The sequence below is a fragment of the Myodes glareolus genome, chromosome 7 (genome assembly GCF_982192425.1).
Source record: "Myodes glareolus chromosome 7, mMyoGla1.1, whole genome shotgun sequence".
In the NCBI taxonomy this organism is placed as follows: domain Eukaryota; kingdom Metazoa; phylum Chordata; class Mammalia; order Rodentia; family Cricetidae; genus Myodes; species Myodes glareolus.
Window position 1 is genome coordinate 62,622,446 of NC_142032.1, and position 20,490 is coordinate 62,642,935.

The window sequence follows — 20,490 nt, forward strand, 5'->3', positions numbered from 1 at the left end:
TCTGTGTGTAACCAGCCCTGACTGTCCTGGAACTTAGTATGTAGACCAGGCTGGCCTCAAACTCAGAGATCGCCTGCCTCTGCTTCCTCAGTGTTGGGATTAAAGGCGTGTGCCACTAATCGCACTACCAAACCCGGATATTCTAGAAGAGTAGCCAGTACTCTTAATCTGAGCCATTTCTAACTTCTGAATACTCACAAGGCCACAGAATTATGTCCTGTCTTCTAGAATCCAAAGAACCAAGTTTCCTGGATCTGAAAGAACATTAGCTATGAGCCCATCTGCTACTCATGTCTGAGGAGCTTGTTCCCAAAATCTTCCTGGACCCGGCAGCTAGGCGTGTCTTGCCCTTTAACCCAATCCCCACAGGAGTGGAAAAGTACACAGCCCTAAGAAACCTCCCAAAGGCTGTCCATTTAAGGCTCTGGCTCCTTGGTAGTTGCATTAAATGTCTCAGGGTTCTTTTTAGCACATTGATCCCTCTGAAATTTTGTAGTTTTGGGTTTTGTTTGAGGTAGGATATCACTATGTAGCCTTGGCTAGTCTGAAACTCACAGCAACTCTCTTGAGCGCTGGGATTAGGTGGGTGGGCATACACGCACATACACACTAGTTTTTAAAGAGAAAAGCTTTGCCTTGGGCTGGACTCCAGAGGGCCGCTAGGACCCTGCTCCTCCAGCTGGCACTAAACAGCATAGGAGTCGACTCTAAGAGTACATTCGCCGTTATGTATGGGCAATCCTTTACCTGGCTCAATCCAGGCCACAGTGAGCTGGAGTCTCCAGCTAGCAGAGGTCAGCCTAACCACCCCTGCCACTGGGCTTCCCCACGCTTCCCTCGTCCTGTCAGCAGGCTGACTCGGCCGTTATACATTTTATTTATGTAAATAAATGAGCACCTGTTACATAGCAGGAGCATGTGTGGGCATGTGGGATACAGTAGTGGATGAAAAACAGCCATGCCCCATGCAGAGATGTTCCAAAAGGAGACAGTGTACAGGAACATGGGGCATTTGCATGATGTTCTCAGAAGTGGGGAAAAGTCAGGGCCGAGGCTGTTAGGAGCAAGAGAGGCCTGGGTGGAGAGGACAAGGCATATACAGTGGGGTTGGATGAAGTTCCCCTCAACTTTCCCCATTGGTTTGGGGTAAGCAGATCTGAGGGTTCCCAGGGGCAGACATGAGAGGTACCTAGCCCACCTATAACGGCCCTTCCCATCTGCTTCTGCCCACCATGCAGGTGGTATACCCAAGTTCTCCCCAGACTTACTGTAAATCACAGCTACCCGCAGGAAAGTAGTCTGTGGGCAAGAGGCACTTTTGTCAAATAATCTAAAACCTATTCTACCAGCGAGGCCTAACCCAACACTGGCATACCTGCCCCTCTTATGCTGGGGCAAGTACATGGCCTCAAGCCTTGGGACTTTGGTATGCAGTGAAAGGCACTTGAAGCTACACCTGAGGTGGGGTCACCAGGGGCTGTAGTGATGGCGTGAGGACAGCTACCTCTCTGGCAGTCAGCAGTCTAACTCAGTAGTACTTCGTAGTGGGGTAGGACATAGTGCAAGGCTGGCAGCCTGCCTGGCACCGTGGTCAGTAGTGCTCCAACTTGAGGCTTCTGTACAAGCAGCAGGTGAAGATCATGCCGAAGACCTGCAGAGGGCCAGGATGGTGTGAACAGGGCTGCGGACCACCAGCCACCCCAGCGTTCCCACCTCTTCACCCATGTTTCCTCACCTGCACACAGGCAATGCCAATGCCCACAGCCCCGATGACGCGCAGGTGCTCCTGAATAAAGGTCTCCAGCTTACTGATACAGCCACCCTAGTGGGGGAGAGAGCGGTGGTGGACCTTGGTGGCTCCCACATACAGCCCTTTGGGCCCTGCTACCCTAAAAGTCAGTCTAGCCCCTTGCTGAGCACCCACCTACCTCTACTTTATAGATGTTGGAGGCATGGTCCCGCCTACCACATTCGGGTACCACAGTCTTACAGCAGCTATCAGGAACCACACGGTTGTCCGCCTTACCAGAGCGGATCCACTCACTGTCTCGCCAGTCTTGAGAATTGTTGCTGCCACAGCAGTGGAACTGCAAGGGACATGTGGCTGAGCCCTGCAGCCTGCCAGCACATGGCTCCGTGCTGGGAAACTGGAGAGTAATGGGGGAGACCTACCTCCTGCTGCAGCTTGTCTACAGCATTGGTCACACCCTCATGGCCTGGCTGTTCGTATTTCTTGATCATGGTGTCCTTCAGATTCTCCTTGAGCTCTGAGTTCAGCTGTGGGTAGGATCAAAGTCTAAGACCCCCCAAGGGCAAAGCTGGAGGTAGGACCCCCCCCCCAGTGGGACTGACAGAACTAGAAGAGTCACCAGGCGGGCAAGCACAAGGTCAGCCTGAAATTAGTGACACTCTACACCCTATGCATACCTGCGTTCCCATAAGTGCTAAGTCAGCCTTGGGATCCACCCTATGGCCAGTGCAGGCCCTTACCTGCTGGTAATAGACATAAGCCAGGATGCCAGCAATGATCTCCAGCAGGAAAATGATGAGGAGCAGGATGAAGTACTAGGAAGCAGGGACCCAGTCAATTGGGGTTCCGTAGTGCCAGAGCACCACAAAGCAAGTCCCAACCCAAGAGACCAAGCAGGAGGAATCCAATTAGCTACAGACTGGCGCCACCTGGATCCTGATACTTCTCTGGACCTGGTGTATGCCCTCAGCTGGTCCAGCTAGGGGACGCCCCAGTGAGTTCTACAGGGACAGCCTGCAGTAACATACTTAACCAGAATCAAGTCCCAGAACCAGTACCATGGGCCCCTGCGAAACCCATGCCAGACATCCCCAGTCCCACCGCTCCCACCATGTGCCACCAGGCCCTGCTGACCAAACGTAACAGGTTCCGTCGCTCCTTGAAAGTGGCACAGCAGCCCAGGACTCCAGTCACCATGACAACAACACCGGCCACCACTAAGATGTAGGCTGTGGCTAGGTAGGTGTTTGAAGCCAGCAGACTAATGTAGTCGCTCTTGAGGGCCAGTGTCCAAATGCCCACTGCCATGACAGCCAGGCCGGCCAGCTGTAGGAAATGTGTACGGGTCACCACATTTGGCCTGGGTCTGGCAGCTGGGACCAAGTCCCTAGGCCAGGCCTCCAGGAGGAAGAAGAACAGGGATATAGGGAGAATACAGTGCATCTCACCCAGAAGCAGCAGTTGTAGGTGAACAGCAGATACTTGAGGCAGACTGTGCCGCATGTTGCCTTCTTCTCATTGAATTCACCCATGCTGGGCCTGCAGAAATGTGAAAGTCAGACGGCCGGAAGCACCAGGCCTCCAATTAAGAAGAAAGCTCGAAACCAATGGGACAGGAGGGGATGCAGCCACCCCTAGATACTAACAGAGTTTGGAGCTCAGCCAGCTATCTGCCTTGAGAGGAGCCTTCCCAGGAAACATATGAGTCACTTCCTGGACAACTGGTCAGGTCTAACACTCCTTCTCACAGCCAGACACCCATATTGAATTGTCATGGAAGACCCTCAAACATCTGGTGACTCAGTCCTACTGGCAACCGGGGGTGGGGACGACACGGGGACCCAGCAGACCATCAGGATGAATTCCTGTGGACTGCCACCCCCACAGCATTCCTGGAGCCCCACATCAGACTGATTGCTTAGCACTAATACCCCCAGATGTGGCAGAGAAGCAGAGAGCGCAGACGGACCTCAGGTAGATAGTGAGGGTTCAAGGAGCAGCCTCTCTACTCTCAGCCAGGGCAGGGACAATAGAGGTGCCGGTAGGTGGAGCCTGCACAATCAGCTCCCCTCCAGACAGTAGGAGGGGGCCCTCAGTTCCATAGATGTGGATGTGCCATTCCCCAAAAGGTCCCCTGGGCACATCCTGCCCTAGACATAGCAGTGTCTGCACTGTGGACCATATGCAGTACGGACCTCAGCTGAGCACCCCAGGCCAGGTTTCTAGACAGGCACTATGCCACTATGCAGGACTTTTCCCCTGCCACCTGCAGGCTCTGCCCAAGCACTCAGCACTCACCTGTGTAAGTCAGAAAGACCAACCGGTACAGGTCAAAAGTCAGTGGTCTGCCCTTCACCTGGCAGGTGGGATCGTGCCGCTCCTCCTCTGGCGGCTGACGCAGTGGTCAGAATGAGTTCCAGCGCCACGGGATCTGGAAGCAGGCATAACAGTCAGGCCTACTATTTTCTTCTGGACCAGGGTGGGGCAGAGGACATTGCTGGCCAGCCTGATCTAGGGAGGAACCAAATGCCTTCTCCAGGTGCTCCACCCTCCAGACCCATCCACCACTGTCCCTCCCCCACCAAACAGCACCGACTGCAGACTGGAGGGGGAGGGGGATCAACTGTCCACCACTGGGGATGGGAGAGATTACAGACCTTCATTTGGAAATGGGACCCAAATACACACGCTGTCTCACTGAAGGAAGGGCAAGACACAGAGGCCCGACCACAATACATGCCCCGGGGTCAGTCTCTAAAAGCTCAGATTCTATGGGGTGCTGCTTCTGAACACACCCAGCAACCTAAGGCACAGTCAGCAGACTGAATGTTAATTTCCTGAGAAAGGGCCGGCGTGGGAGCCGCGATCAGCCAGAAATAGCTCCTGGGCCTGGACACAACCGCCCTACACTTAGCCCCTGGACTTCTGTGCTCTCCATGGCACTCGGCACCCGCCTCACCGAGGGACTGAAGGCGGCTAGGCAAGGAATCCCCGCGTCACCGAAATGAAGTCACCACCGCCCCTCCCCGTCTCCCCACTCCCCCCATGCCAATGGGCGGATCTGCGGTCTCAGAGGGAGGGAACCGGTGTCCAGGGACAATGAATCTGGTGATCGGATTTTGACTCTCTGGGTTTCTTCATGAAAGGGACCTCCAGGCCTGTTCAAGAAGCCTGGAGGCCCTCTCCCTTCCCCCTCCGCTTCTACTCTCCCGCCCCGGCGTCGATCTTCCGGAAAGGAGCCTGCAGCGCTTCCTACCGGCGCTGCCTCCTGGGCGTCCCCGAGGCCAGCGGTGAGGACTAGAGACATCGGTGCGCGAGGCACTCGGGACGCTGATTCCTACACCCTACGACCTGACTCCGTGGAGCACTCACCAACCACACTTTGGAGTATCAGCCCCGGCGGCGGCTGTAGGAGTGTTCGCTAGGAGTGCTCAGAATGCTCGGCCCGGGGCCTGCGAGGACACGCCCCGCAAGCGACCCCGCCCCGGGCGCAGCCCCGCCTACGACCGGCCTGGGTAGGGCAAGTCCCAACCCGTTTGGTGCAACGGCGCGCGGGAGACCTCACAGCACGGCGAGACCTGGAACCTGCCCCGTCTGTGCGGCCGGAAAGTTAACTTGAGGGCACCGGTGGTCACCAAGACCCCCTACTCATTCAGAGACAGAAGAGCTAGGCGGGAGACAGAACCCGGATGGGGAGTAGAGAGGTGGAGAAGGTGGCACCTAGACCACCAGAACTGAGACCAAGACCAAATATTCCTCCAGTCAAAGTCAGGGAACCACTCTGAGGCTGCAGGTTCTAGCGGCTGAGGAAATGCCAGAGGGGGAGCTCCAGGTCCAGTGTGGTGGTGAGTGCCGGGAACCCCACAGACACGTGAGGCCCTGCAAGAAGTACCAAGTTAGGAGGGCATATGGCCTGTCTAGGAACGGTGCCAGAGGATGAGGGAGTAAGGGCCTGGACCATGTAGCTGACCATGAAAGTGAGGGGCAAGACTCCCTTTCCACATAAGGACTAGCATGGGAGTGGACGCTTGTTGAAACCTGAGTCCTTGGAGCTTCAGCCGAGATGGATGGTAAGGAAGGGCTTAGCAAATGACCAGAATCACAGAACATACACAAGCACACAGGAATCCACAGCTACGGGAATGGCAGGTTAGTGTGAACCTGTGAATCTCTCCATGTCCCCTTGTGCAACGGCCGCCAAGCATGAACCACAAATGTGCTGTGCTTTCCAGACACACAAAAGGCAAGAAGCACACAGTGGTCAGTAGCCTTTATTGGTCCGCTAAACAGAGATGAAGACAGGATGGAGACGGAAGGTCTTGACCACTCAGAGGTTAGCTCCTTCAGGCAAGTGATGCCTTCTGGCTACATACTTAGCAGGCAACCACCGCACATAACCAACTGGTCATAAGAAAGTTCCAGTGAGTCATTTGGGGCTGGTCATCGGGCACTAGGAAGATGGCCAGAACCTCTTCTGGGGGGCCGAGCCCAGCCACAGCAGCAGCAGCAGTAGGTGGGCCCAGGCTTGTGGGCAATAGCTAGAGCCTTCCTGTGACTGCTGCCCAGCAGCTTAGTCTCACAGGCATCTCTCTCATCCCGAAGCCGCAGGTTCAGCTCCCTAGAGAAGAAGAGTTGGAGACTGAGGGGGTTAAGACCTGGAGGAGGCAGTAAGTGGGGAACATGGGTTGGTCCCCCTGAGTCCAGAGGACTACCGACTGCAGCATGAATGCTATAGGACAGACATAAAGACTTCCAGCAAGATGGGTAGGAGGCAAGAATATCTGAGAACTTGAAACCACTTCTGCACACAACCTAGGTAGGCCTGACCCACCTCAGCAGCTCCAGCTGCCTTAGGAGGCTGAGTTTCTCCTTCTGCATGTTCCTGGAGACAGCAACCACATCTCTGTGGGTAGAAGGTGGTGATCCAGATGCGAGGTGGGGGAAGGAACCCTCTACCCTCACCACAGGCACCTCATCGCACCTTTGGGTTTGCTCCTGACGACCCTGCGCTTCACCCTCCAGTCGGCTGAGCTGCTCTTGCGCCTGATCCAGCTGTGCCCGCACGGCCTCATAGGCCCTACGCAGCTGGGTGTGCTGGGCCTGTGCCTCTAGCTGTTCCTCAGTCCGGGCCTGCAGCTGCTGTTCCAGCTGGGGAATGGTGGAAGGCTGCTGGAGACTCCCCACGCTCCCCCCAACACCCCCCCAATGCCAAGCGGACCCTTTGCCCATTAACACGAGGACACCACCACCACCAAAGAAGTCGCCTGTGCGAGGATGCAGGCGTGAACTGACTAGGGCGTACCTCCCGCTGCCGCAGGCCTGCGCGCTCCAGCTCCTGCTCGCGGGTCTGCAGCTCCAGTTCCAGGTGGCCCCTCTGTTCCTCCCGGGCTAGTTTCTGGGATGTACAGCCGCACTAGAGCCTCTGCTCCCGGCTCAGAGGAGGCAGGGTGGGGAGCAAAGGGGTGGAGAGCGCGGGAGGGGGCACTTGCGGAGGCAGAGTTCCCCGGACTTGGGGCAGCTTGGACTCCCGGGAGGTGAGTCCTCCGAGGAGGGACCAGTTCGGGGAAGGCGGAGCCAGAGAAGCCAGCGAGGCTGGGCGTGGCATACGCGGGCCCACCTGGCTCTGGCCGCGGTGTCGCTGCTCCCCCAGCTGCTGCTCCCCCAGCTGCTGCTCCAGCTCTTCGTAGAGTCCGCGCACCTCCCTCTCGTGCTCACTCTCCCGCCTTCGAGGAACCGGGGTATCACAGGCATGATCAGATCATTTGCCAGTTTCGTCTCTGTCCCCTCGTGAGACCCCCCCCAAAAAATAAACCTTGCCAGGCCAGCCCTCACCGCCGCAGCGCCTGCTCCAAACCGTCGCGCTCCCGGGCCGCCGCCTCCAGGCAGGCAGACGCGCGCATCAGAACTTCCTCCAGGGAGCCCAGCAGCTCGGGTCGCTCGCGCTGCAGCCCGACCCAGAGTGTCCTCACCGCCCATTGCCTAGAGGGAGTGAACGGAGACTGGAGCTGGCAGGTGCAGGGGGAGAGTGTCCCCTTTGCGAATGGTGAACCCCCTGGAGAACCCAGTGGCCCAGAACTGGCCACTTCGGCTACGCACAGCTCATCCCTATGGAGAGTGCTCTCATGCCTGCTTAGCCTGCAAGGTGGCCTGTGTACCGAGAGCTATGCCAGTGGGTTACTAGGTGTCTGGTGGCGCCCTGCCCTGCAGGGCTATAGCCTCCTGAAATGCAAATCCTGAGGAAAATCACGCCAGGCCGCTCTCCCAGACAGCCACAACTAACAAGGATAGACTAGCCAGGCCGAGGGATTCCGTGGCAACAGACAAGCAGGCAAGGTGGACAGAACATGCTGAGGAGAGGGAACAAGCGGGAAAAGGGAGTGGACCCATCGTCAACTCACTCGCCCAGAACCCGGGCCACTCCCAGCTTCTCTAAAGAAGTGCAGAATGTCTCAACATCGTCGTCCTCTTCCAGAGAGCCCCCTGTGCTTGACTCAAAGGTTTCCTCAGGAGTCCTCAAGGAGGACCCACTTTGGGCCCACTCCACCCCCACAAACTTCCCTGCAGACATGGGAGGAAAGATGACCAGGACTGTGGGTTAACACCCAGGACCTCCCCAACTCCCCCGTCACATACAACACATCCTGCCCTCTCTCAGGGCCCAGTTTCCTGTTTTTCTTCCTTGTTCTGGTTCTATTGGCCTGGGAATGGGAAATGACAGCCAGCTCCCCCGCCCCACCTGGGTTGGCAGAGAAGGGATTGGGGGAGGGCAGACCATATACAGGGCAGAGTAGCTGGGGGTGGTGCAGCTCACAAGGTGACTGTAGACAGGAATGCTTGGGGAGTTGTGAAAGGCACAGACTGGGTAGAGTCTCACAGGGGCGTCAATACGGTCTCCAGGTGGCTGGGACCTGCTCACCCAGGCCTAGGCAGAACTCCCGGGCTGTGAGGAAGCCAGTGTGGGCCTGGTCCAGACTTTCAAACACAGCCTCCAACTGCTCAGGCGTAAGGGGCAGATCACTCTGTAGGCCCTAGCCAGGCAAGAAAGACCAAGGTGAGCAGCCAAGGTCGGCCTTGGGCCTGGTTGCCTCTGGGAGCTGTAGCTCACCTGTAAGTCCCGCCTAGTGATGAAGCCCTTAGCATCCTTGTCACACAGCAGAAAGAGCTCCTGGGCCTGCCTCAGCACTTCTGCACGATGCCCTGCTGAAACTCCTTCTGTCTCCTCTTCCTGCTGGCCCTCCCCAGGCGCAGGCTGCCCAGGGCTGGCCATAGGAGTAAATCTTGGCTCTAGTGGGTGCTGTGAAGCCAAGGGAAGGTTAGAAGACATGGGAGCGGGGGATGAAGGTGTGTCAGAGGGTACAGATAGAGCGAGGGCTCCAGGTAGGAAAATGAACAGAAGGCAAAGCGTTGTGACGGACAGGGTGCTCTATGTCACTGGGCTGGGCTGAAGCAGAGTTGCTGCCCAGGACCAACCATCTCAGGAAGTTGAGATTTGGGGGAAAAGCTCCCAGGACAGAGCTGGTTTGAGAAAGTGAGGGTGAGTCTGCTATGGTGGCATATACTTTGTTTGTTTTTGGTTTAGGAGACAGGGTTTGTCTCTGTGATGGTCCTGGTTGTCCTGAGGTGGCATAGGGGTGGCATACACTTTTATTTTATTATTTTATTTAATTTTCTGAGACAGGGTGTCTCTATGTAGCTTTGGAGCCTGTCCAGGAACTCACTCTGTAGACCAGGCTGACCTTGAACTCAGAGAGATCCACCAGCCTCTGCCTCCCAAGTGCTGGGATTAAAACTGTATGCCACCACCGCCCAGCAGCACACACTCTTAATCCCAGCACTCTGGAGGTGAAGTTAGGTAGAGTTCAAGGCCAGGTTGCTCTACACAGCAAGTTCCAAGACATCCAAAGCTATGTAGTGAGATCCTATCTCAAAAAAAAAAAAAAAAGAAAGACAGAAAGAAAGAAAGAAAAGGAAAGAAAGAAAAGAGAAGAGAAGAAAGAGAAGAAAGAGAGAGAGAGAGAAATGAGAAACCAGGCATAATGGCACAAGCCTGTAGCCCCAGCACTCAGAAGGCAGAGGAAGACAGATCTCTGTGAGTTCGAGGCCAGCCTGATCTACCAAGTGAGTTTCAGGACAGCCAGGACTGTTACACAAAGAAGCCTTGTCTCTAAGAATCAAAAAAGGAGGAAGAGGAGAAAAGTGAAAGGGTGGAGTTGCTACAGAAGACTTGTAGAAATAGGTGACCAGCTCTTGGCAGCCAGGAGAGAGATTTTGCAGTGACAGAGGGCCAGAGGGTGAAGATCGGCCACATCCTGGACTTGGGAGAGCCCGAGCTGGGACTTGGGGCTGCCTAAGGAAGAGGATGGAATCACTCCTGACCAAGTCCTTAGCCTCAGGCCCCAGCCTGTGATACCCTGGCCTTCTGACAGCTGGCAAGCAGAGAGTAAACTCCATCAGCCACTCCCACCTGCCAATGAGGCCTTAAGGGTGCAGGTGCAAGGTCCCAGCCCCAGGCACTGGACAGCTTTTGTAAGAAACACCCCCACATCTTGGTTTAAGACAGCCTCTGATCCTTTTCTCTTCCCCTGGGGCCTCCCTCTCACCTCCTGGAATGAACAGCCCACCTCTAATCAGGACCACCTGTGTGTCCCACAGTGCCCTAACCTCAGATTTCCCAAAGCTACAGCCCAGTGACACCAACTCAGACCGGCTATCTCACTTCTCAGTCCCCCTACCCATATTCCAGGAGTAGAGGGATGATAATCCAATAAGCAAACACGAGGAAGCAGCAGGAAAGGACAATCTGGAGTCATTGCCCCTTGACGGCTACTCTCACTTCAACCAGACACGGTCAGCAACGGCTCAAGGGCTCCACAGGACCGGAGGTCCATCCTAGCCGGAAGCTGAGCTGCAGCCATGCTCCGGGGAGTCCAGCGGGTGGGCCCACAGGCAAACCTCATCCACATACGTCTAGGCTAGCTGTGGTGTACCTCGGGAACACAGGCGTCCCAGACAGACGCGTGCGGTCGCCACTCCACACAACAGTCCGTAGGCGCGACCACCGGGGCGGGGATCCCGGGGTTGGGGTTAGGGAAGTCCGGCAGGTGCGGCGCTGGGACCCCAGCCGCGGGACCTGCGAACCAATACCTACCTGCGAGCCGCACCGCCGCACCTGCCGCAGACGGGCCGCTCCTCCCGGAAACGCAACGCGCGGCGCGCCCCGCCCCTGCCCGGACCCCGACAGCCTGCTAGGGGCCCGGACCCACAGCGACCTTGCGGCCTTACAGGCGGGGAGACCCCGGGATAGTACGTCCGGGTGAATCCACCGGAGCGCTGCTGTTGCTTTGTCCCGCCTCTCCCTATCTTGATGGCCCGACCCAGGGTGGCTAACTCTCCCGGGAGAGCCACAGGAGGCAGCAATGTTGACGTCGTGTCCCTCACCCCCACCCCAAGACCCTTCCAGGACAGGATCAAGGCCGCGGAGGTGCAGATACCAGCCCCCACTCGGCCAGGAATATCCAGACTTAGGGTGCCAAAAGTGTGTGTAGGAAAATGCCGAGCAGGAAATAGACCAAATACTTTCAGTGGCTGTATCCAGGGCTAGGGAGACTAGACTTTTCGTCTCTATACTTTTTCAGTTTGGAGTCTTCTAAGTTTGAATGCTAGCGAAAGACATGAGCGTTAGCGGCACTCCCGTTTGAGTGAAGTAAGTGTGAGGCCACGGTGAGGCCGCCTCAGCAGTCTGCCCCCAGCGCTCCTTTTGGGGCACAGTCCTGATTAGAGTTCCCCTAGGCCTAGGAGAACTCTAGGAGATGGTGCCAAAGTTCTACTTCGGAGGAAATCTATCCACTTCCAAGGGTATGCCCCCCATCAAACCCCTAAACTGACCTGAAAAGCTGGCCTGGGTGTCACAGGCTGCAGAGGCGCTGGGGGGCCCTGTGCTTCTCAAGTAGAACCACAACAGGCTGGCCCTATAGGACAGGACCTGGAGACAAGAGGAGGGGCGGCCCCTGGCACCTAGGCCAGGGACCTGCCTGGCCGGCTCGCCCAGTCCTGCTGTCCCAGGTCCCATAACCAGACCAACCGTTATTGTTGGCTAGGGGCTGCAACCGCAGTCTCTGTGCACCTTTTGGGAGGGGCCAAGTAGGTGCTGAGCACGGAGGACTAAGCCAAGTCCTGCAGACTGACAGCTAAACTCACCCCTCCCAGTTCTCCTTCCTCGGGAGACTGCACACCACCACACACATCCCAGCAGAGGATACTTTCAGGAAACCATGGTGAGCTGCTCCCTTGAGTTAGGACCTCACTACCTTGCCTAGGTACTCCAGACCACTCCCAAGGTGACAGGTATGATCACAGGACAAAAAAGGCACATGCACACACGCACCTGGCAATGAGGAGTGTGACAACCGAGAAAGAAGAGCCAAGCACCAAGTTCTGAGCAAGGCGCCCAGTCTGGGCCAGGGATTGAGCTTCCCTGGTCCCCCGGCCTCAGCTCCACAAGCTTCACCCTTCCCAGGGACCCAGCCCTGAAGTCAGCCCTGATCCACACCCTCACTGTGTCACCACGTGGAGCGGATGTGCGGGTGACACCTTTTGTAAACATCTTCCCCCTAGTGTTGAGATGGAATCCGGCCTGGTGCCTGCTGGACAAGGGCTCGACCACTGAGTTGCTCCAACCCAAAATTTTAGTTTTTATTATACTGAGGTTCTCAGTCCTAAACGTTATCAGCTGGCACTTGAAGCACTGCCCAAGAGACAGTCAGGAGGCCTCGGGGCAAACAGAGCGGCATCCATGAGTCCTTGTCAGAGGGCTGACCCTAGCAGAGGGTCGCCAGCTGCCGGGTCTCAAAGCAACTCTGTGAGGCCCAACTGTTAGCTATTGAGACATTGGTCATCGGAGAGATGGCTCTGTCTGCCGACCTCAGTCAGAGGCAGCAGTAACATGTGGAGGTGAGGACGGCGGAAGCTGAGCTGTGGTTTTTATTATATCTACTTTGGCAAAAATAAATAATTCTTGACACACTCTGCAAGGAAACTTGAAGAACGGGGAGCAGCAGCAGCAGCTGTGGAGTTCTCAAGACTGACCCTGCACTGAGAAGGTGGTGGGCAGGGGAGAGGAAGGCACAGGTGAGAGGGAATGGCTCTGTGGGCTCCCAGAGAGGATGAGCCTCAGCCCTCCCCATGAGGAGCAGCACGGTGAGTGGCTGGTAAAATGTTTTACATCAACCCCCGTCCCCTTTGCAGTTGTGCAGGGTCCTATGTCCTCATTCCACAGCATGTAAGGGAGAGAGCCAAGGGACAGGGGCTTAGTCTACCCCAGGGCTCCTCAAAGTGGGGCAGGGCGACTCGGAGCTTGGCTGGTAGCAGAGGAAACTGGGAATGATGGTTCTCAGCAAGGTGGGAGGCCAGGTGGATGCTGTGGGGTGGCAGGGTCTGTGGAGGCAGGGCTGGCCGGTGTGCGCATTCGCAAGGCATCCGGAGGGAAGGCCACATTGGTGCAGAAGAGACCCAGCAGCAGCTGGCGCTGGCATTCCTCCCACTTGGCCAGAGCGTCCCCCAGTGAGAGGTTGTTTCGTACCCAGTTGGGCAGTGCCTCACTGTAGGTGGCGCAAGACAGTGGCACAGAGGGCAGAGACTGGGCTCGACGCAGTTCCACCTGCTCAGACAGCCTGCAGGGTGGGGAGGCACGGAGGAAAAGAAGACTTTAGTGGGTGTCCGAGGTCCCAGGCCCTGGTCCCAGGTGGATAGGCAGCCATGGCAGCTCACCTGGAAGGTAGGTGGTCACCCAGTTTCCTCTTGGCCCTCATCACCAGGTACTGGCAGATGCTGCCTGTCTGCTCTTTCATCCACCGGATATCCTCAGGAACATCGGGCAGCCACTCCAACAAGCTAGCAAGGGAGCACCAAGTATGACCTCAGAAACCGCAGGTATCTGGTCACCCGCCAGATACTGAACATCTACCCTCCCCACATCTCCCAAGCAGCTTATGGCTCAGGGATGATCAAGACTTCTGTCTCCGATGTATGATATGTTGACGTGTTCTCCCCAGACCCCCCTTTCCACCCTCACCGAATGGTGAAGGACACTGCACTCTCCAGCGGCAGAGTATAGGGCACCATCATGGCAGTGGCCAGGCGCACTGGCAGCATGTTGGAGAGGGTGGTCATCAGGTCCTTAGGCTCCACACAGGCCTCCAGAAGGGCTGCAGGTGGGAAGGCGGTAACCAATTAGGGCAGTGGAAGCCTCCCAGAGCTCCTGGCCAAGCTTCTCCAAAGGACCCTGTCCCTTCCTCTGACCTCCCTCCCCATGGCACACCCTCATTGAGTCTGGCAGGCAGGTGCTCTAGAATTCGATCTTGTCCATGGAGCTGCAATTGGTCCTCCTCCCCAGTCCTCTCCTCAGACACAGCAGCTTCCTCTGCATCCTTTTCCTGGGGGGCAACCGGGGGCAGCGCCAGCAAAGGGTTGGGCTGGTTCAATAGGCCTGGGTTGGGGGTGGAGTGACAGAGATGCCATCAGAGTTTATGGTCAGCAGGGGGCATTGCAGAGCCAGGTTCTCCCAACCCAGGGCTGTCCACACACCATTCCTCCTAAGGAATCGAAGTCCGTCTCTGTAGCCCTGCTTGCACATCTCCCGGAGGACCTGTGAGAGGAATGGATACTTCAGTCCAGACCGGCACAGTTACGTCCTGCCGTAACAGGTAAGTCTTACAGCTGCTTCCACCGACAACCTGGCCTGGCTTAGAAAAGCATACAAGAGTCCCAGTGCTGTCCCAGCAGCTCTCTCCCCCAGCACAGTCAGGACTAGCTGTGCTGGCTCACCATGGGCTCGGGTGGGAAGAGAGCCTTTGAGAGGCGGTAGAGATTGCGCAGGTTGAACTGGATGCTGGTGTTGGTGACGCGAAGCTCATGGATATTGGTGGAGCTGTCCTGTGGGCAGATGTCACTCTCTCCTGAGAACGGGGACACTGTAATGGTATTCTTCAGCTCATAGAGTGGCAAGTTGTCCGAAATGCCGCCGTCCACGTAGCGCTTGGCAAGAACACACATTCGTAGTCACATGGTTAGGGGCCCGCTGGGTGTTCTGGAAGTGCTATCTGGTAGCTATTCCATCTGAGCCTTTTGCCCACTAGGCATTGGCTCCTGGGGACTCAGCAAATGAGCAAACAGATGAAATTGGGATAGGCACCAGCCACAGGAAGTGTGCATCTCCCCAGGGCTGCCCTGCATCTTGAGTCATGGGAAGTGAGGCAACAGGCAGTGAGGGACTGGAGAGGAGCGAGGTGCCCTGCTGGCCTTTCTCCTCCACCCCTTTATCCTACGGCCCAGACAGTAGACGATGCTTGTCATTCCAGGGCAGGGCTAAGCAGGGATACATACTTACCACTCCTTGGAGGGTAGGAGGGATGAGGCCACAGTATACTGGGATAAAAGTGCTGCAGACATTGGCCTGAAGGACAAGATACAGGGCAGGAGTAGCACCGGCCTTGAGTTAATCCCATACCCCCCCAGCACCATTTCTTCAGGGCCTACCTGGATGAGCTCATCTTTGGAGCTAAAGTGGGATATGATGACATTCTCTCCATCTGAAACACGAGTCAGGGAGATGCCCAGGCGTCCACTGGCACGTTCATGGCAATCAGCAGGCAGGGTCTTCAGAAGACAGCCACGGATGGTCTTCACCAGGTTGAAGGAAGGGTGCAAAGGGCCCAGAAACCGCTTCCGTGCCTCCTTGGACACCTCAATAATGTTGGCACCTGCTTCACCTGGGACAGCAGGACCAGGATTAGGGACGACTCTCCCAGCTTAGTAACCATGCTTCCCCCAGGACTCCACACCCAGGAGGTACTCAGATGTGCGACAGTCTGTTGATCCTTAAGATGCCCATGTCCACACTAGGGGCTGGCTCACAGTTGGGACTTTGCCACCTAAGTGGAAAGAGGCAGGCCACCACCCTGGGGATGGCAGGCTGGGATTGGAACCTGCCCTGTGCCTGGTATTTCCCAACTGTCTGTCCCCATGAGTCACTGTGCCTAACATGGTATGGCACGTGGCCCAGAAAGTGGGGAAGACAGGGTCAACTCTGACCTGCTTCAACCTTTACCTACTTGGCCAGATAAGGGTGGGTGGGCAGTTCCACAAAGCCCAGTTCAGCCCAGGAGGCACAACCTTGAGAATATCAACCTAAAATGGTGATCCCACATCTTGGGAAGATATGATGGTCTCACTTCAGCCAGTAGCAAGCACTCCAACACTCTTAGGAGCCCATGGGTGCTGGCCCAGAAGTAGAGTCACCAGGAGAGGAGAGTATAGTGTTTTTCCCTGGCCATCTATGCCCTCCTCTAAGACTCCCTCACAGCAGGCATTGAATATACATAGACCAAGGGCTCACAGCTGCCTCCTGCCACAGTGTCATGGTTCTAGCTGGTCAGGATCACCTGTGAGATGTATTGGTAGTAAGTAGTTCTGTGAGACTGGTATCCCTAATTCATTTCCAACTCAGGTGGAATCTTGGTGTATGTCTGAGACCAGCTGGCCACTATACCCACTCTTCTGAAGGCCTCCATGAGAGCCAGTAGGCAAGATCACAGGGTGAACCCCCAAGATACCAGGAACTTCTCCTTTACCCTCCTTAGGGCAAAGATGGGAGAGACACAGCGACAACAGAGAACCCTAGAGAGGCCCCAGTTGAGCTGGACTCTCTGGTCACCTTGGCTGACCTATGGGACGGGGGATGGGCAGCAGTTCCCAAGACTCTTAAGGAGGAAGAACGTTGTGTGCTGTAAACAACAACCCACGTGGGTAGCCGGAAGTACCATGGCAGTAGCTGGAGACCCAGCCCCCTCTTTCCATTTCTGTACTCTTGAAACCCGTCAGAGCACAGAAGTATGGCCACCCCCGAAGTGGGTCGGCTGGCCACAGCTGGGGAGTCAGGCTGTCAATACACCACGGACAGCGGAAGCACTTATGCCCAGCCCTGACTCCAGCTGGACTTTACCTTCAGGGGTCCCTTTGGGGACTATACCACACTGTCCAGATGCCCATTCCAGGTACCCTTGTACTAGGCCCCAGAAGCACAGCAGTTTCCAGCAGCAGAGCCTCAGGACGCAGTGACCGCTGGCAGCCTGTTCTGGTAAAGTATGCCCCTCCTCTCCCTCTCTCTCTCTCTCTCTCTCTCTCTCTCTCTCTCTCTCTCTCTCTCTCTTTGCCGGTCCCGCCCACTATTTACTTTCTCTTTCCAATAACACAGTCTGGCAGCACCTGCCTGTCCCCAGCTTTTGTGCCCCTTGAGGTGGGTTACATGGGCACCGGAGAGAATGCCACCAGCCAGGGCCATGCCCCAACCCAACCCCCTAGACACTCTGTACAAAACAAACCAGAATCTGCCCCGACCAGGACTCAGAACTGGACCTTTGGTAGTAGTTCCGGGATACAGACAGAGACGCCCCCTCCACCGCGCCTACTGTACTAGCTGCTGGATCAGCTTCCCTACGCGGGTTGGGCGTGGGACGCTACAGCATCCACCCGGGCCCGCGCGGTACCCAACACACCCTGCCCAACTTCCGCGCAACTCGGCTCACCCAGGCAGGCCCCAGTGACCAGCGCCGTGGCGGTGAGCGCCCCTGCCGAGGCGCCGTAGATGTGCGTGGCGTTGGCCACCAGGAAGGGCGCGTGCTCTCGGAGGCAGGAGGCCACGCCAATGTGGTAGACACCGAGGAAGCCACAGCCAGCGAACGAGATATTCCACTTGGTCTCCCTCGGGAACATCGTGGCTCAGTGACCTGCGGGCTGTGGGTCCCGCAGTCGCGGTAGCTCGGGGTCCCCGCCGGCGGAGGCGGAGACGCTGTGCCGGCAGGCGGAGGAGGAGGTGTTTTAGTGCGGGACGAGGGCGGAGCCCGGTCGGCAGAGGGCAGGACCTGGGCGCGCGACCCAACTGGATCGCGCTGGGAACGGCCGCGCCCCCGAGGCCCCGCCCCTCCATGACACCTGCTGAGCCAAGCCGGCTGAGAGATCCGGAGGTCCTCCTAACTCCTTGGCCTCCTTCCTTCGACCCCACAACGTGGGCAGCCGCTGGGCTTGGTGTGGCCTGAGTAAGTAGAGAGGTGAGAGTTCCATACAGACCTAGGTACTGGGGCTAAGAAGAGCTCTGGTTTGTGAACAGGCGCCTCCCCCTTCTCCAGGGACACCCACCCAGACACAAAAGTACTGAGACCTGAGTGAAAATTCGGGGATAGAACCTCCTTGGACCTGAAAACCTGAGCCATTCAGACTTCAACTCCCAAGACCCATGGGCCCAACAGCAGACTGGCACTGGCCCAGCAAACAAACACTGCCACAGACAAGTCCCGCTCACCCTAAGGGGGTCCCTCGATACCCTGGCTCCTGGGTCTATAGCTATCTGATCCTGGCTCCTAATTTATGAGGTCTACCTGGTCTCAGACTAAGACCTCACCCTAACTAGTTGTCCCAGGAGGCGGTGAACTCCTGGATATTGTCACTCTCCCGCCCTTTTTCCACATTGTTCCCTCAGCTGTGGGACAGGCTAGGCTAGCTTAGAGCCAGGAATGGCAAACCAGGAATCTTGCCCTACTACAAGGAGCAGTGCCAGGTTGGGTCGATGGGTGACAGTGTCTTTGTGCCCAGAAATTCTCAGTCCCAGAAGCTCAGCTTTAGGCCTGTCACAACAGCAGAAGTACAAATGAGTTACCAACAACTCAGCCAGAAGATCTCTGAGCCACTGTGACTCTTATTCAGGTGACCCAGGTCCTTGACATGCACCACAAAGAATTCCAAAACCAGTAGGAATGAAGTTAGTTTATTAAGCATACAAATGAGAGGCAGGCACTCAAGAGCCAAGCACCAGCCATAGTAATGTGCCTACCTGCCTGAGCAGTAGCTATGTGTGCAACTTGGAGGAATTTTGAAGCTGTTTAACCTACAAATAAACTAATTTTAGATATAGCTAAAGGATGTGCTGATACACTTTTTTCCTTATCTATGGACTTCAGTCCTTGAAGTCTTGCACCTGCCTCCACCTCTCAAGTGCTGGGATTAGAGCCTTTTAAAGGTACACCAGACAGGCTTGCAGCTGGAGAAGGAAGTGTGTAGGAAGTAAACACTGAAAGGGATCCTTACACATGTCACGAGGAGGATGGGACTGAGGCAGTTGAGTTTATTAGTCACTTTGTTTGTGAGGTTTTCCCAGAAAAGGGAGTACAGTTCTTTGGCAGGTGGTCTGGTCAATAATGTTGAAAACCCCTGGATGTCAGCCATCAAGAGAAGGAAATGTGCACCAGCAGAGTGAGGGCTGGATGAATGGGTGCCAGGGCTGGCTTTAAAAATCCCTCTGGTGGTCTCCAGGGCATGAAGCCAGGAGGCACGGTGGTAGATGGAGGGGAAGAAGTGAAGGCAGAGAAGGGGTCCCAGAATCTGGAATGGAGAGCTGTGTGGTGCAAGGGCACAGGAGACATTTCTCTGTTCTCAGCACAACTAAGTACACGCATGGCTATAGGAACAGGCTAACAAGGTGAGGTCAACAGTGCCCCAGCACACTGTGGAGTCAAAATGAGTGAGGTATCCTGGGATTACTGAGTCGTGCTCTGGCAAACAATCAGATAAACAGAGTCCAAGGAGGGGTGAGCAGGGAAGATTTGTTTTGTTTTGTTTTCAAGACAAGGTTTCTCTGTGTAACAGCTCTAGCTCTTGTAGACCAGGCTGCCTTGAACTCACAGAGATCCGCCTGCCTCTGCTTCCTGAGTGCTGGGATTTAAGGCGTGTGCTGCCACCACCTGAATTTTTTAAAAGATATATACATTGGTGTGAAGGTATGAGATCCCCTGGAACTGGAGTTAGAGACAGTTATGAGCTGTCATGTGGGTGCTGGGAACTGAACCCTGGTCTTCTGGGAAAGTAGCCAGTGCTCTTTAACCGCTGAGCCATCTCTCCAACCCCTTATTTGTTTCTGAGTGTTTGCAGCCCTGGCTGTCCTGGCTTTCTTGGAACTCAGATATACCCATTTGTACCTCTCAAGTGCACCTCAACAAACAGCTTATGTTTACTTTTAGAATTATGCATATGTAGAAGGGCATGTGCACCTGAGTTCAGGTGCCCAGAATCTGGAGAAGTCAGATCCTTTTGAACTATAGTTGTGATTGACCAAACGACCCAGTGTGGATCCTGGGAACAGAACTCAGGTTGTTAAAACAGTGCTTTTAGCAGGACGGTGGTGGTGCATGCCTTTAATCCCAGCACTCAAGGCAGAGGCAGGAGAATCTGTGAGTTCAAGGCCAGCCAGAGATCAGAGATAAAGAGAAACACCCTCAGGAGAGGGAGGGTGCTTTTAACCACTGTGCCATCTCTCTAGTCCCTTATTTTTAAATATTTATGTGTATAGATACCCAGAGATCAAAGGGCTGCATGTAAACCACTGGATTTGTAGTTACAGATTATTTGTCAGCCACCTGAGTGCTGCCATCTTAACTTCAGCCCTGTTAGAGTATCCCCAGAACATTTTAGTAGTTGAGATTCTGGGGTTTAAACCCAGGGGTCCTAGGTGTTAGGCAAGTATTCTGCCACTATACTACCCCCTGGCCCAGAACTTTTGAGACAGGGTTTCTCTGTGTAACCACCCTGGCCAGCCTCGACTTGAACTCTGGTATTAAAGGCATGAACCTCTACCACCTGGCACAGAACTTTTAAAGATCCTTCACACAAGGCAAATCTGTCCCATACTGCCTGGG

General features: G+C 55.7%; 3 protein-coding genes across 13 annotated transcripts; all 3 read right to left on the reverse strand.

Moving 5' to 3' along the window:
* Positions 1-858: 858 nt before the first annotated feature.
* Positions 859-5,253, reverse strand: Cd151 (CD151 molecule (Raph blood group)). 3 transcript variants are annotated; one of them, XM_048457937.3, is made up of 9 exons: positions 5,123-5,253; positions 4,049-4,181; positions 3,199-3,289; positions 2,885-3,076; positions 2,491-2,565; positions 2,173-2,277; positions 1,929-2,087; positions 1,736-1,822; positions 859-1,651 (listed from the first exon to the last, which is right to left on the reverse strand). In XM_048457937.3, exons 3-9 carry the CDS (start codon positions 3,280-3,282, stop codon positions 1,592-1,594), a joined length of 762 nt encoding a protein of 253 aa, XP_048313894.2. In that variant the 5' UTR covers positions 3,283-3,289; positions 4,049-4,181; positions 5,123-5,253; the 3' UTR covers positions 859-1,591. The 3 variants fall into 3 exon arrangements, with proteins under 3 accessions (XP_048313894.2, XP_085549482.1, XP_048313895.2); XM_085693356.2 differs by having other exon boundaries at positions 3,199-3,329; XM_048457938.3 differs by lacking the exon at positions 5,123-5,253 and adding an exon at positions 4,408-4,690.
* Positions 5,254-6,003: 750 nt separating this feature from the next.
* Cracr2b (calcium release activated channel regulator 2B) lies at positions 6,004-12,291 on the reverse strand. Of its 9 annotated transcripts, XM_085693351.2 has the most exons (11): positions 12,135-12,245; positions 11,636-11,732; positions 8,856-9,044; positions 8,667-8,778; positions 8,149-8,308; positions 7,583-7,729; positions 7,368-7,473; positions 7,053-7,145; positions 6,732-6,898; positions 6,582-6,653; positions 6,004-6,368 (listed from the first exon to the last, which is right to left on the reverse strand). In XM_085693351.2, exons 3-11 carry the CDS (start codon positions 9,015-9,017, stop codon positions 6,191-6,193), a joined length of 1,197 nt encoding a protein of 398 aa, XP_085549477.1. In that variant the 5' UTR covers positions 9,018-9,044; positions 11,636-11,732; positions 12,135-12,245; the 3' UTR covers positions 6,004-6,190. The 9 variants fall into 9 exon arrangements, with proteins under 9 accessions (XP_085549477.1, XP_085549475.1, XP_087764407.1 ...); XM_085693349.2 differs by lacking the exon at positions 11,636-11,732 and having other exon boundaries at positions 12,135-12,290; XM_087908281.1 differs by lacking the exon at positions 12,135-12,245 and adding an exon at positions 10,899-10,995 and having other exon boundaries at positions 6,582-6,898; positions 11,632-11,834.
* Positions 12,292-12,712: 421 nt separating this feature from the next.
* Positions 12,713-17,608, reverse strand: Pnpla2 (patatin like domain 2, triacylglycerol lipase). The gene is made up of 9 exons (XM_048457986.3): positions 17,332-17,608; positions 15,284-15,516; positions 15,135-15,200; positions 14,573-14,782; positions 14,333-14,393; positions 14,067-14,234; positions 13,821-13,953; positions 13,517-13,639; positions 12,713-13,419 (listed from the first exon to the last, which is right to left on the reverse strand). The coding sequence occupies exons 1-9, from the start codon at positions 17,516-17,518 to the stop codon at positions 13,140-13,142; spliced, it is 1,461 nt and encodes a 486-aa protein (XP_048313943.1). The 5' UTR covers positions 17,519-17,608; the 3' UTR covers positions 12,713-13,139.
* Positions 17,609-20,490: the final 2,882 nt, after the last annotated feature.